The following is a 15,722-nucleotide window of genomic DNA, read 5'->3' as shown; positions in this document are numbered from 1 at the left end:
ATCAAGTACATTCAATATGTGGATTTTGGCTGTGACCAGAAGGGAATTAAGGGGATACAGGAGAGAGGCTGAGGGGGACCCAGAGAAATGCAAAAAGGGAAGTTACTTACCTTTATAACTGGAGTTTTTTGAGACGCATGGTCTCTATCTATATACCACTGTAGGTATACAAGTGCCTGAGAACAGAGAATTCTTGCAAGCAGTGTCTGTTGGTCTATGCCCAAGCCCCTGCTATCCTTGTGCTCTGTATTGAGGGTACAAAGAATGAGGCAGGGCAGACCAACTGGCTCTTCTGTTCCTTTGTCTATGGCAAAGCCAGTCATGATCGGGGGGAAGGATAGCTCAGTGGTTTGAGAATTGGCTTGCTAAACCCAGGGTTGTGAGTTCAATCCTTGAGGGGATCTGGGGCAGAAATTGGGGATTGGTACTGCTTTGAGCAGGGGGTTGGACTAGATGACCTCCTGAGGTCCCTTCCAACCCTGATATTCTATGATCTGAAGGAGAGTGGGTAATGGAATATAGATAGGGACCACATACCTTGAAGAACTCCAGTTACTTCCCTTTCTTCTTCGAGTGCATATTCTACTGTGGGTGACTGACAAAACAGTACCTAGAGAGGAGGAGGGTGCAAGTATGTTTGTAGAACCACTTCCACAAAGCATGCATCAGCGGAGCAGTCTTGGACCAAGGCATAATGTCCCGTGAATGTGTAGATGGAACTCCATGTAACTGCACCGCAAATATCAAGCAGGGATACCTCTTGAAGTGATGCCTCTTATGCATATGAGCCCATACCCCATACGGGGAGGGAGTTGTGTCAACTATAGAGTACAATACAGCCAGAGACCGACTTAGAGATTCTCTGGAAGGATACAGCTTGACCTTGAACTCGTTCTGCTATGGCAACCAACAGTCTAGGAGTATGTCTACATTGTAATTAAACATCCACAGTTGGCCTGGTCAGCTGACTTGGGCTGAGGCTATGGGATTCTCTAATTGTGGTGTAGATGTTTGGGCTCGGCCTTGAACCCTGGGACCCTCCCGCTTCACAGGGTCACAGAGCCAGGGTTCCAGCCCAAGCACAAACATTTACACCACAAATTAAACAACCCTGTAGCGGAGTCAGTTGACAAGGGCCAACAACAGGTGTTTAATTTCAGTGTAGACATACCCTAGGAGGCTTTCTGATCTGTTTTGTTTTCAGCAGGTAAAAATCACACATCAATGAAATGAAGAATCCTCTCCTTGCCAGAGGCATGGGGCTTCAGGGGAAAAAACCAAATCACCCCTCCCCCAAAACAGGTAGGTGAACTAGCCAATGTAGGTGAAATTCCTAAATTAACCTAGGAGGGAATTTTGGGTGTAGGTCACAGCAAAAATTTGTCCTCATGGAATATTGCATATGGAGGATCAGTTGTCAGTGCCCCTAGTTCACTTACCCTTCTGGCCAAGGTGATAGCAATGAGGAATGCTACCTTCATCAAGAGGTGAAACATGGAACACATAGCTAGTTGTTCAAAGGGTGATTTAGTGAGTGCCAAAAGTCCTAAGTTAAGGTCACGTTGAAGATTTTGTTTGTTTACTGGTGGAAAGGTTCTCATCAGGCCTTTCAAGAATTTGGTTACTGGCTGGGTAAAGATCTGATGGCAGGTGACACATGCTGATTGCCACCAGGTGGACTTGCAGTGAATTAAGGGAAAGAACTGATGCCTTCATAGTAAGTCTAAAACAGCGGGACTATCTGCTGTCTCTGAAGATATATGCTTTTGCTGGGCCCAGATAGAGAAATGTTTCCACTTAGCTAGGTAGCATTTTCTGGTGGAGTCTTTTCTGCTATTATTAAGAATGGTTGCAAGGCCTCACAGCAGGTACTTTCTAGGCTTGACATCCATCCAAATGCCAAGCCATGAGATGAAGTGCTTTGGGGTTCGGATGGTAGATGCTACCATTCTCCTGAGTCAAGAGATTTGGAAAGGATTGCATGCTGATTGTTGGATGGGGTGACATTTGTAGGAGGCTTAGAAACCAGAACTGTCTGGGCCATTTGGGAGCAATGAGGATGACTTGTGCTTTGCCTTGCTAAATCTTCTATAGAACCTGAGGTGGTATCATGATGGGAGGGTAGGCATAGCTCAAGTAATCTGACCAGGTCAGAAGGAGAATATCGCCTCTGGAGTGCTTTTCTTGAGCTCCCCTGGAGAAGTACATGTTGCATTTCCTGTTTGCCTGCCCGAAATGGGGGTTCCCCACTGAGTGAAAATGCTGTTCACTACTGGCTAAAGCTGTCTTCCAATTAATTCTGGATTTCTGGAGAGTACACTGTCAATAGGGTAATATGATTTTTGATCCACCAGTTCCATAAGGTGACAGCTTCTACACACAGGGGGATGGATCTCACTCAACCTTGTTTATGGTGAAACTGGATGAACGGTAGAAAGGCTTCACAAACTTTCTGGACTGCCCGGAAGTCCACAAGACTGATGTGCATTCTGGGCTCTCGAGGCATCCAAGTCCCTGCACCATCTGACTGTTCACGTGAGGTCCCCAGCCTATCATGGAGGCATCTGTAATGATCATCTTTTCAGGTGTGGGGCTAGGAAAGGAATACCTACACACACTTACATAGGATTTTTCCACCAATTAATGAGGTCCTCAACCAGGTAGAAAGTGTCACTATGGTGTTCATGCTGTGACTGGTTGGTGTATATACTGTTTGGAACTAAGTCTGTGGGCAATGGAAGTGGAGACTGGTAAATAGTGTGACATAAGTCCATGATGCATTCCGGGAGAGAAAGGAAAGTCTGAAATTATGTTCAAGAGGCACACATTACCTGGTCTATCACATTACTCATGGTGTGAAATCTATCCATCGGGAGATAAACCCTCACCCTGACTGAGCTGAAGATTGCTCCTATAAATTCTGAAGTCTTAGTTGGAATCAGGGTAGATTTTTCCATGTTCACACAGACTCCTAGGGATGAGAGAAGGTGAAGCAGAGATGATGTTGATGTAAGGGCTTTTTCAGGTGTCCTTTCAACAAGATGCCAATAGTCTAAATATAGGAAAATAGAAGCTGCTGCATCTGAACTGTGCTGCTACTACTAGAAACAATTTGAGGAAGATGCTGGGTGTGGTTGCTAGGCCAAATGGATGTAACCTGTATTGGTACTGGTCAGGACCCACCATAAACCTGACAGAAATATTGTGTGGAAGGGGTCAATGTCCACATGGAAGTATGCATCTTTCATACTGAAAGCTGTGCTCCTTTTGAGGGATGAAAATATTGATGCCAGTGTAACCATATGGAATTTTAGTTTGCAAATAAAAAAAACAAAAAACACTGAGTTGGTGCAGATGGAGAGTGGGTCTCCACCCTCCCTTCTTTTTGGGAACTAGTAAACATTTTTAAGGAGGGATTCTACCTCTGGGCAAAGGATCTCCTCATGAGAATGGTCTCAAAGAAGGATGGGGAAGGGCATTTTGGATGGGGGTAAGAAGAGAAACGTATTGGTATAGCCAGAATGGATGATATTCAGCACCCAACTTGTCCACTGTTATTGCACTCCAGTTGTGGAAAAAGAGCTACCAAAGCATATGTGAGGATTGGGTGGAGATGGTATCAATAGTATCTTATGCCTGGGAAATAAGGTTGGATTGATGTGACGGATGTGTAGGATGTAGGTATTGTGGCTTTTGTGTACACTGCCCTTCACAAACAGGTTCATAGAATCACTGATGGCAAAATGGTTGAGGCACAGCTCTTGTTTTGCCAGGATGTTCGTGGATCTTTGGGGCAGGTGTATATATACCCAGAAAATGGAGGGTTGCCCTGAAGTCCTATAGTGAGGGCAAAGACTCCTCAGTCTTTTTGCTGAAAAGGTTGGTCTTGAAGGGCAAATGCTCCATTGTGTTATAGTTTCTCCGCAAATGCAGTTCTGGATGCCAACCTGCCTTCATCAATAAGGGCCTGAAATTGAGCCATGTCTTGCTTGGGGAAATTTGTTCTTAAAATCCAAGAACTGTCAATAATTCAGAAAATCATACTTGGCCAACAGCACTACATAGCCTCCAGTTCAGAATATTGAACTAGATGATGTAAAAACCTTCCTTCCCAGCAGGTCCAGTCACTTGGGCTCCCTAATTTCAGAGTGGGTGGCTACATCTTCCTGTGGCAATCTGAACAAGTAGGGAGTTTGGTGCAAGGTGGTTAAATGGAAACTCTGCTCTCTTAGCTGGGACAAAGTAGTGCTTCTTAGCCCTCTTGGGGGTAGAGATACACATTGCCAATATATGCTGGACATATCTGGCTTTATTCACCAGTACTCTCTGGCTGGACCCTGTGTGATGTAGGATGTCCAGGAGTTGTGTTGAGTTGTGTGTCCTGAACCTTCTCCAGGAACATCTGGAGCTCCTCTGCCACCCTACGTAGCAGCTCTCAAAATTGCTTATGGTCACCCAGAGGGAATGGTGAAGCTGGGATGATTGCCTCATCGGGAGATGAGGAGGATAACCTTGCCAGTACTGGCAGAACTAGCGGATCCAGCTCATGGGGATCAAGTGGAAGTTCTAATTACTCTCTTGCAGTAGGGAGAGTGATTCCCTGTTAGATTGCTCTGACCTGGAGTATCATGCTTATGGGTCCCATGGACTAGGGCCAGTAAGAGGGATTGAAGGGGGGCTCAGGATGTCCCCATGCATGGGTTGAATCATGCAAGCTGCTGTGTACACTGATCCCTTAGAGACAGCAGACCTGATATTTCTGGGAGCGTTCAGTGGATAAGGGGTGACTGGAGTGCACCTATTGTTAACCTGCAAAGCAAAGTAAGGGCTAACATTGCCCAGAGGAGAGTGTTTGGGTGATATCAGAAGAGTGTTTGGGCTAGAGGGGTAGCACCCAGATAAGCATAAGGAAGGCATCCTCATGCTGGAAGGAGGGAATTAACAAGGTGACTTATGGTCCTGGGTACCCTAATAACCTTCATAATGATGTAATTGCCAGGATTTACACAGTTTACTGGTTAGCTAAGGATCAGATCCCAAGCACTTGTAAACTAGATTCTAAGAGATTCACAAGTGAGAAGGTTGGGGAACAGACAAATAAAAGGTTACAGTTAGTTATTTTCCATTAGTTTATTTCGGGTAAAGAAAAGAGAACTAAAAGTAAAAAATGAGCCAGCAGGATAAATGGTCCAAAGATCAGACTGATGCAATAAAAGGTCTTGAGGACAAAAGCTTAGAAAATCAGCCTAAGGCAGCCATCAGCAGAACAGCCATGAAGTTACAGTTTGCCAAGTTAGAGGTGGCAAAGGAACGAGAATTCCAGATGTAAGCAGCCAAAGAGAAACAGGTAGCACAAGAGGAAGCCCACCAGAGAACCCGGTAGGCAGAAAAGGAAAAGTGGGAGTCAGAGGAAGCAGCACACCAAAGAATCCTGGAAGCTGAGAAGCAGAAACAGGCAGCAGAAATAGCTGCACATTAGTGAGCCACAGAACTAGAGGACTGGAAGTGGGAGGAGAAATCATGAACACAGGTTGCGGGTGCTATGGATACAAAACCCTCAGGCAGCAAGCACTCCTCTCCAAGGATCACGACTGGGACAAATTCTACCCTAGTTACAAGGAAACAGATTACTGAGGAATATTTGACCATCTTTGAAAGGATTACTAGGCTACATAACATCCCTGAGGGCCAGAGAATAACTGTCCTGCTCTCTAATTGACAGCGAAAGCATTACAGGTGTTTAATTATGTACATGTAATTGAAGCTATGACGGGAAACAAAGGGTAGGAATAAATCATCAGTTTTCACAACAAAGAGCCGCAAATAGCGGGGTACCCCAGGGATCTGTACTAGGACCAGTGCTGTTCTACATATTCACATGTTCTGGAAAAAGGGGTAAACAGCGAGGTGCAAAGTTTGCAGATGACACAAGACTACTCAAGATAATTAAGTCCAAAGCAGACTGCAAAGAGTTACAAAGGGATCTCATAAAACTGGGCAACAAAACGGCAGATGAAATTCAACGTTGATAAATGCAAAGTAATGCACATTGGAACACATAATCCCAACTATACATACAAAATGATGGGTTCTAAATTAGCTGTTACCACTCAAGAAAGAGGTGTTAGAGTCATTATGGATAGTTCTCTGAAAACATCTGCTCAATGTGCAATGGCAGTCAAAAAAGCTAACGATGTTAGGCATCATTAGGAAAGGGATAGGTAATAAGACAGTAAATATCATAATGCCACTATATAAATCCATGATATGGTTACACTTTGAATACTGCGTGCAGTTCTGGTCGCTCCATCTCAAAAAAGATATATTAGAAATGGAAAAAGTACAGAGAAGGGCAACAAAAACAACTGGGGGTATGGAGCAGCTTCCATATGAGGAGAGATTATGAGGATAGGGATTTTTCAGGGAAAAAAGGCAACTAAGGAGAGATGATAAATGTCTATAAAATCATGAACGCCGTGGAGAGAGTGAATAAGGGAATGTTATTTACTCCTTCACATAATACAAAAACCAGGGGTCATCTAATGAAATTAATATGTGGCAGGTTTAAAACAAACAAAAGGAAGTACTTCTTCACACAACGCACAGTCAAACAGTGTAACTCATTGCCAGGGGATGTTAAGGTCAAAGCTATAACTGGCTTCAAAAAAGAATTAGATAAGTTCATGGAGGATAAATCCATCAATGGCTATTAGTCAAAATGGTCAGTAATGCAACCCCATGCTCTGGGTGTCCCTAAACCTCTAACTACCAGATGCTGTGACTGGATGACAGGGGATGGATCACTTGATAATTGCTGTCATAAATATAAAGGGAAGGGTAAGCACCTTTCTGTATACAGTGCTATAAAATCCCTCCTGGCCAGAGGCAAAACCCTTTCACCTGTAAAAGGTTAAGAAGCTAAGATAACCTCGCTGGCACCTGACCCAAAATGACCAATGAGGGGATAAGATACTTTCAGATCTGGAGGGGAGGGAACAAAGGGTTTGTCTGTCTGTGTGATGCTTTTGCCGGGAACAGATCAGGAATGCAACTTACAACTCCTGTTAAGTTAGTAAGTAATCTAGCTAGAAATGTGTTAGATTTCCTATTGTTTAACGGCTGGTAAAATAAGCTGTGCTGGATGGAATGTATATTCCTGTTTTTGTGTCTTTTTGTAACTTAAGGTTTTGCCTAGAGGGATTCTCTATGTTTTGTATCTGATTACCCTGTAAAGTATTTACCATCCTGATTTTACAGAGGTGATTCTTTTACGTTTTCTTTAAATAAAATTCTTCTTTTAAGAACCTGATTGCTTTTTCATTGTTCTTAAGATCCAAGGGTTTGGGTCTGTGTTCACCTGTACAAACTGGTGAGGATTCTTATCAAGCCTTCCCCAGGAAAGGGGATGTAGGGCTTGGGGGGATATTTTGGGGGAAGACGTCTCCAAGTGGGCTCTTTCCCTGTTCTTTGTTTAAAACACTTGGTGGTGGCAGCATACAGTTCAAGGACAAGGCAAAGTCTGTACCTTGGGGAAGTTTTTAACCTAAGCTGGTAAGAATAAGCTTAGGGGGTCTTTCATGCAGGTCCCCACATCTGTACCCTAGAGTTCAGAGTGGGGAAGGAACCTTGACAATTGCCCTGTTCTGTTCATTCCCTCTGAAGAATCTGGCATTGACCACTGTTGGAAGACAAGATACTGGGCTAGATCCTGGTCCACTGGTCTGACCCAATATGGCCATTCTTATTTTCTTACGTTCTTAAAGATGGTGGGTTGTGGAATGGACATATGCAACACAGCTCGAAGAACAACAGTAAAGAAAGGTAGGTAGCCATTGTTTTCTTTGAGTAATTGCACATGTCCATTCCACTGTGGGGGGCTCAAGCAGTTGAAGCTGGAGGTGAGTTCAGAGTCTACTTGGACAGGGATTGCAGGACCACGAATCCAAATCTGGCGTTGTGTCTAGACTAATGAGTGATGGCATAGTGGGAGGTAAATGTGTGGATTGAAGACCAGGATGCCACCTTACAAATGTCAAGGATGGGCACCCAAGCGAGAAAGGCCGTGGAAGCCGTCACTGATCTAGTTGAGCTAGTCACCACTTTAGATAGAGGTTCTGGATCCACAGAACGGTAGCACAGACATATACATATAGACACATACATCCAGAAATCCAGGAGGAGATTATCTGAGTGGACACTGGGTGGCCCATTACTCTTTCTGAAATTACAACAAATAGCTGTGAGGATGATCTGAATGGGCTAGTCCGATCCAGACAAAAAGCCTGGATCCGACTAACACTTCTAACATCTAGAGAATGGAGTTTCTCTTCCCACCTACTTGAATGAGGCTTTGGAAAGAAGGGTAGTAAGTAAATTTCTTGACTAATGTGAAAATATCAGAAACCACTTTAGTCAGGAACTTTGGATAAGATCGAAGGAAAACCTTATCTTTGAAAAATACTGTGTAGGGAGGTTCTGACACCAGGGATCATAGCTCTCCTACTCTCCTGGCCAAGGTAATCATGACCATGAAAGCCACTTTCATAGATAGGTGTAACAGGAATATGTTGCTAGTGGCTCAAAGGGTGGAGCCATCAAACTTTATCAGAACTAAACTGCAGAACTGGGCTACGGGTCTGTGGGTATAGCGCATACAATCCCTTTAGAAATCTAACGGACATAGGGTTTGAAGAGAAAAGGGTTGAAGGTGGAAAACTGAGACAGCCACCAGGTGGACTCTGATGGAATTAAAGGCAAGTCCTTGCTTCAGGAACAGGAGATACTCCAGGATATGTGGAATTGAAGCTTGGGCTGGGTGGACACCTCTTTGCATAGGCCAAATAGAGAATTTCTTCCATTTTGGAGGGTAAGTAGACCTGGTTGAAGCATTAACATTCAGGAGAATTTCTTCTACTCTAATAGAGCAACACCATTCAGAGGAAGTCAGCCATGAAGCATCCACGCTGACAGGCCTATAGATTGTGATTGAGGAGGCAGCCATTGTCCTGGGAGATGACATATGCATCTCTCAGGAGCGACAGAGGGGGTCTGACCAATTGGGCTAGTAGAGATGAAAACCAGTATCGTCAAGGCTATACTGGGGCTATTGGTATAATGTGAGCACAATCTTGCTTGACCTTGGACAAGACCTTGTAGCAGAACTGGAGGGGAGGGATATAGCAGGGCTTTGGACCAGTTTAGGAGGAAATTATCCCACCCAGGAACAAAACAGATATTTTTTGTTTTCATTTGTTGCGAACAGGTCCACTAGGGGAGTACCCCACTATTGGAAAATGGCCTCGGACACATCTGGATGAAGGGACCATTCATGGTGGCCTGCAAACAACCTGCTTGCACGGTCTGTCAGAATGTTTTGAACCCCTGGATGATAAGCCACTTTGAGGCTGATGCAAAAGCTCCAAAGCAAGACTGCCTCCTGGCATAACTTTGTCGACCGGGATCCTTGTCTATTTACATGAAACATGGCTGTTGTGCTGTCATTAAGTATTAAAGCTCTGCCCCATGATACGTGGGGGGAAGGCCATGCAAGCCAAACAGCTGGACCTGAGTTCTCTGATATATATATGGAGACTTAGGTCCTGGGAAGACAAAAGCTCCAGAGTTTGACAGGGACCTAAGTGAACTCCCCAACCTAGATCCAATGAGTGTCTGCTGAGGAGGAGCAAAGGGGACTCCTGTGCCAGCGTTTGATGGGTCTATCGATCAGTCATTGGAGGACAAGACTCAAGCAGGTATCTCAACTACTGTATCCATATGATGGTGGGCTGAAGAGTATACTGAGGTGAGCCAGCCCTGTAGTTCTCTGAAAGTGCAGTCCTCCATGCCAAACTATGTGCCCTAGAAGTTTGAGGCATTTTCGAACTGTAGTGAGAGGATGAGCATTTAGATCTAGTACAATGAGCTGCATTTTGGTGTCACAGAGTCATCGGGGTGATGCTCTGGAACTACTCCATACAAAGCCAGTCAGAAATCTGGGGGAACATGCCTCCTTTCTCGGAGCATACTGTCTCCAGGGCAAGAAGCTTACACAGCTTCGACCTTCTTGGGTCTGACCTCGGAGCATTCAGTATCTCCTTCCACACCGTGCGCTTCCCGCAGCAAGTGTGCCTGGGTGGGGCTCCTGGGGAAGCCAGGGGGCCCTGCACCCCAACTCCGTAGTCAGACATGACTCTCTGCCAGCCAGTAAAACAGAAGGTTTATTAGTTGACAGGAACACAGCGTAGAACAAAACTTGTTAGCACAGAAATCCGCGACTTTCAGCCAAGTCCATATTGGCGGGAGGAGAGCCCAGAGCCAGGGCTCCAGTCCTCTCACTGCGCCCCAAGCCAGCCGAGGCTGACTCACTTCCAGCTGCCTGGCCCCTGCCCTGCCCATTGCTCCTCCTCCAGCCTTTGTCTCGCTTCCCGGGCCAAGACTCACCTGGTCGTATCCCCCTCCCTGGTCTCAGGTTACGAAGGGGTGGCCATAGCATCTGTGCAGGCAGCTGGAGCAGCCACTGCAAAAATCACACACCCTTATTCCCACCACCTAGACATTGATGCAATACACAGGGAAACTGAGGCACACACAGCATTGATGCAAAACAGTAAGACACACATAGGCTTACATACAACATAAGGGAAAATCCCCACTTCGTCACACTTGGACCCTCTTTTGTGGCAGGAATGCACTGGTCAGTGTGGTGGTCCAGGAGTAGAGAGGATAGATTCTTGTTCAGAGAGTAGAGTCAGGATAGATTTTTCTGCGCTGATTAGGAGTCCTAGTGTGTGGAAGGCTGACTGGATAGTGGCCTTGCTGGAGAGTATCTGGGACCTGTACTGGCCTCTCAATAGCCAATCATCCAGGTAAGACAACACATGGATTCCTTACTTGTGCAAGAATGCAACCACTACTGCCATGCATTTTGTAAACATGGGAGGGGCTGCTGTCAGGCCAAATGGGAGAACTGTGAGCTGGTGGTAGGATTCATTGACCATGAATCTGAGGAAATTTCTGTGCTGTGATGAATTGCCCCATGAAAGAAAGTGTCCCTTAAGTCAAGAGCAGCGAGCCAGTCCCCAGTCTCTAAGGAAGGGATATCAGAAGTAACAGAGTAACCATCAAGAATTTTGTTTTCTTCAGAAACTTGTTTAGTTGCTTTAGATCAGTGGTTCTCCAACTTATTTAATCGGGTCCCCCTTCTCTGTGTCTGTAGTCGTTAACTCTCTTCCTTCCCCCAAGTACATATACCGAGCCACTCAGTTTTGAAGGCAGCACTGACCAGCAGCAGTACAGAAGTAAAGGTGGCAATGTGAAAAATGATATTCATCAATATCACTTTTCACAGCAGACTTAGAAGTAAGGATGCAGCAACACAGAAGTAAAGGAGAGAATGTGAAAAGTGATATTTGTCATCACTTTTCATAGCAGACAGTGCCGCATTGCCACCCTTATTTCTGCGCTGCTGCTGCCACCGTGGGGAGTCCACCCCATAGTTTGAGAACAGCTATTTTAGATCTAAAGTAAGCCGGAGACCCTCCTTTGCCTTCAGGATTTGGAAGTATCAGGAATACAATCCTCTTCCTCTATGGCCCCCACAAAGAGGAGAGACTGAATATCACGCTCTTGTGAGTGCGATTCTGAAGAGGAACAGGAAAGGGGTGTGTGAAGTGGGGACAGAAGTAAAGGGTGTATCCCTGTATCTCTGTGCTTAGGACCCACTGGTGACAGGGGACCAAGCACTTAGAAAATGGGATAGGTGATTGGCAAAACCAGGGAAAGGGAATGATGGTACTCTGGTAAGTGATAGGCTGCTTTCAACCAACAGGTCAAAATGATTGCTTTGATGATCTGTTTTGTCTCGATGAACTGGCAGTTGCAGAGGAGGAAGAAGGTAGAGGCCATCTCTTATAATCTCTAGCCGCCTTCTCAACAGATCCTGACTATGAGGAATGAATGGTGGAACCACTCTGATTGCTGCAGGAAGAACGGCTTGCTCTTCACTGCCAGCATACAGGTTCCCAAGTGTTGCTCTTAAGTCCTTAAGGCTATGAAGCCTCTCATCTGTCTTCTCAAATGGGAGGTCCTGTATGGTTTGCTGCATCTCTCGGGGTAGACCTGCCAATTGCAGCCAAGATGAACACTGCATGGAAATGGTGGAAGCCATAACAAAAGCCGCTGAGTCAGCCGCTTCCAGCATGATCTGGCCACTAATTTGCCCTCATCTACCAGAGTGGTGAACTCCTGCTTAGCCTCATCTGGAAACTTGTCAAACTTTAGGAAACTTTCCCACAAGTTAAAATCAGACTGACTCAGCAGAACCTGCTGGTTCGTGATTCTCAGTTGTAACTCTCTTGTGAAATAAATCTTCCCACCAAGAGGTCCAGCTTTCTTGCTTCTTTCCCTGTTTGCAGCAGACACTATCAGGGAACCAGGTGGTTGTAAAAATATTCATATCCATATGAAGGGACATATCTCCTTTCCCCCCTTTTAACAGTGAGAGGAAAGGAGGATGGGATATGCCATAAGATCTTGATGGGCTCTAGGATAGCCTCATTTATAGGGAGAATTACCCTAGAGGGCCCCACAAAGGTCAAAATGTCCACCAATCTGTGCAACTTTTCTTGCACCTCCTCCGGTTGGATAAGCAGAGCCGCAACTACCCTTTTTATTAAGTCCTGGTGGGCCCTGAAATCATCTGAAGGGGGCGAGGTAGACTCCGAGAGTACTGCCTCATCTGGTGATAAATAGAAAGAGACCAATGGGCGTTGAGGCAGATCCTCATCTAACAAGAATTGGACAGGGAAGTCCTAAGTAAGCAATTGCCCTTGCATATCCCAGCAAAGGGGGAATGGGGACCATGTTGTACACGCTTCTAGTGCCTACTCAATGTGGGAAGGCAGGAAGGGAATAGGGATGCTGTAGAGCATATGGGGATGCCTCATCGACTCCAGAAGAGCCAATTAGCATGGTGGTGGGACCCTGCTATGCATTGGCCGTTGGTCCTTGGGCTGAGATCTGGAGCAAAGTGGGTAGACACTCCACTGGGGCTGCTCTAGTCTGGAGGCATGTTGCTGAGAGTCATAGTCCTGCATAGCACTTGCATGACAATGTTCCCTATGTGCATTTTCCAACTCCAAAATGATTTCCCACTGGCCAGTAGCAATCTAATGTTGCTGTGTGTCAGAGGGTGGACACTGAAAAGTGTCACGTGGGTTTGTGGGATTTTAATAAAAAGACATGAAAATTATAGGCCATGGATGTCATTACGGGATGGAGAAAATTACATTTTGGGAACTTGACCCCTAAGTCCCAGACATCCTGGCATGACTCATTTCTACCCCACAACACACTGTCAACATTTTGCAAAAGGCATTATGCCAGAAGGCAATGCATAGCGCACTGGCATACCTACCTGTGGTGCACTGCACTTTGCATCTACACAAGCACTCCTGGTAAGTACATCCAGTGCCAGTGCAAGCAACTAAGTATGCACGTGCCTGAGGGATATGCAAACTTCTGTTGCTGTACACCGACATAACTTGGGTCAACCGAAGTTTTTAGTGTAGACATAGCCTTAGTAACAGAGGTCTGTCCTGTGGTCTATAGCTTCTGATTCTGCCGATAACCCATGTTGTATGGCTCTACATTAACTAAACTCTTTTTTAAGAAATCAAGCAAGTTACACACAAAAAGCCCTACACTAAAAGAACATTATAAAGGTTGCAAAGTCAAGCACTCAGAAGCTAGGATATGCCAGAATTAATGCTGCCTGAACAACATTAATTTGTCCCACTGGTGTGCATGTATTATGATACAGTCTTTAATTACATGATCAGGTGCTATTTTTCCCCCCACAGGATCCCTGTCATAGTGCACAGGATTTACAGTGCTCAGGGAATGAATCCGGGTTATTCAGTGAATAAGGCTGTTGACTTGCATCATTTGTTGCAGAAGTTGAAAGGTGTGTATGAACAAGGGAAGGAAATGCTGGAAGAGAAATAATGGTTTTGTGTTTTAGACAAATGAGAATGCTGCCCTGCAGATCTGGATTCTATCCCTGCCTCTTTGTCTTTTCCCCCCAACCCCCGCTTCCCTTCACCATGGTATTTTTAGTAAAAGTCAGGCACAGGTTGCGGTCTTCCATGAATTTTTGTTTATTGCCTGTGACCTGTCCCTGACTTACTAAACATACCCTTGACAGAATCGTAACCTTAACATAAGGAAAGAAAGGGAAGGATTGTGCTAAACAAATATTTGAGATGAAACTATTAGGAAAGGGAAAATATATTCACAGTTTACAAAGAAGTGATGCCCTTACCTCAAATTTGTCCTTTGGTTTTAGATCAAAGGAAAAACTTAAATGAAGTGAGAAATAAAATAGCTGCCAGTAGGTAGGTAAAGCACCATCAATGAAGACACAGGATTAAAAAGAGATTACATTATACTCAGGTGAACAGGTAAGAGAATACATGGCCAAATTGAAGGAGGTGAACTGCATGATCCTTCCCCTCCTGCCCTAACTTCTATAATTTCGATTTGTAAGCAAATAATGGTAAGTTAAAGATATTTTGGTCCAGAACAATTTCACACAATGCAGCCAAGAGAAGATGAGCACCATCACTACGAGGAGGCGTTGGAGATGGATCGGCCATGTGCTTTGGATGGAAACTGATTCCATCACCAGAATAGCAATACACCTGAAGGCAAGAGAAAATGTGGTCCCCCGTAAACAACAGAATCATAGAATATCAAGGTTGCAAGGGACCTCAGGAGGTCATCTAGTCCAATCCCCTGCTCAAAGCAGGACCGATCCCCAATTAAATCATCCCAGCCAGGGCTTTGTCAAGCCTGACCTTAAAAACTTCTAAGGAAGGAGATTCCACCACCTCCCTAGGTGACGCATTCCAGTGTTTCACCACCCTCCTAATGAAAAAGTTTTTCCCAATATCCAACCTAAACCTCCCCCACTGCAACTTGAGACCATTACTCCTTGTTCTGTCATCTACTACCATTGAGAACAGTCTAGATCCATCCTCTTTGGAACCCCCTTTTAGGTAGTTGAAAGCAGCTACCAAATCCTCCCCGCAGACGAAACAATCCCAGTTCCCTCAGCCTCTTCTCATAAGTCATGTGTTCCAGTCCCCTAATCATTTTTGTTGCCCTCCACTGGACTCTTTCTAATTTTTCCACATCCTTCTTGTAGTGTGGGGCCCAAAACTGGACACAATACTCCAGATGAGGCCTCACCAGTGTCGAATAGAGGGGAACGATCACATCCCTCGATCTGCTGGCAATGCCCCTACTTATACATCCCAAAATGCCATTGGCTTTCTTGGTAACAAGGGCACACTGCTGACTCATATCCAGCTTCTCGTCCACTGTAACCCCTAGGTCCTTTTCTGCAGAACTGCTGCCTAGCAATTCGGTCCCTAGTCTGTAGCGGTGCATGGGATTCTTCCGTCCTAAGTGCTGGACTCTACACTTGTCCTTGTTGAACCTCATCAGATTTCTTTTGGCCCAATCCTCCAATTTGTCTAGGTCCCTCTGTATCCTATCCCTACTCTCCAGCGTATCTACCTCTCCTCCCAGTTTAGTGTGATCTGCAAAGTTGCTGAGGGTGCAATCCACACCATCCTCCAGATCATTTATGAAGATATTGAACAAAACCAGCTCCAGGACCGACCCTTGGGGCACTCCACTTGATACTGGCTGCCAACTAG

At 45.3% G+C, this 15,722-nt stretch overlaps 1 protein-coding gene across 8 annotated transcripts in view; it reads right to left on the bottom strand.

Annotated features, from left to right (window-relative positions):
• NFX1 (nuclear transcription factor, X-box binding 1) overlaps nucleotides 1-15,722 on the bottom strand; it is a 220,057-nt gene that overhangs the window by 80,710 nt on the left and 123,625 nt on the right. The window contains exon 13 of one of the 8 annotated variants that reach the window (XM_037893372.2): nucleotides 538-610. The exons of the other annotated variants lie outside the window; for them this stretch is intronic. Within the exon in view, the coding sequence (XP_037749300.1) occupies nucleotides 538-610 (73 nt within the window). The remainder of the gene's footprint in view (nucleotides 1-537; nucleotides 611-15,722) is intronic. 8 annotated transcript variants of the gene reach the window in all.

The sequence above is a fragment of the Chelonia mydas genome, chromosome 2 (assembly GCF_015237465.2).
Source record: "Chelonia mydas isolate rCheMyd1 chromosome 2, rCheMyd1.pri.v2, whole genome shotgun sequence".
NCBI classification, from domain to species: Eukaryota; Metazoa; Chordata; order Testudines; family Cheloniidae; genus Chelonia; species Chelonia mydas.
The sequence above is the reverse complement of the archived record's forward strand: the minus strand, read 5'-3'. Positions and strand labels throughout refer to the sequence as shown.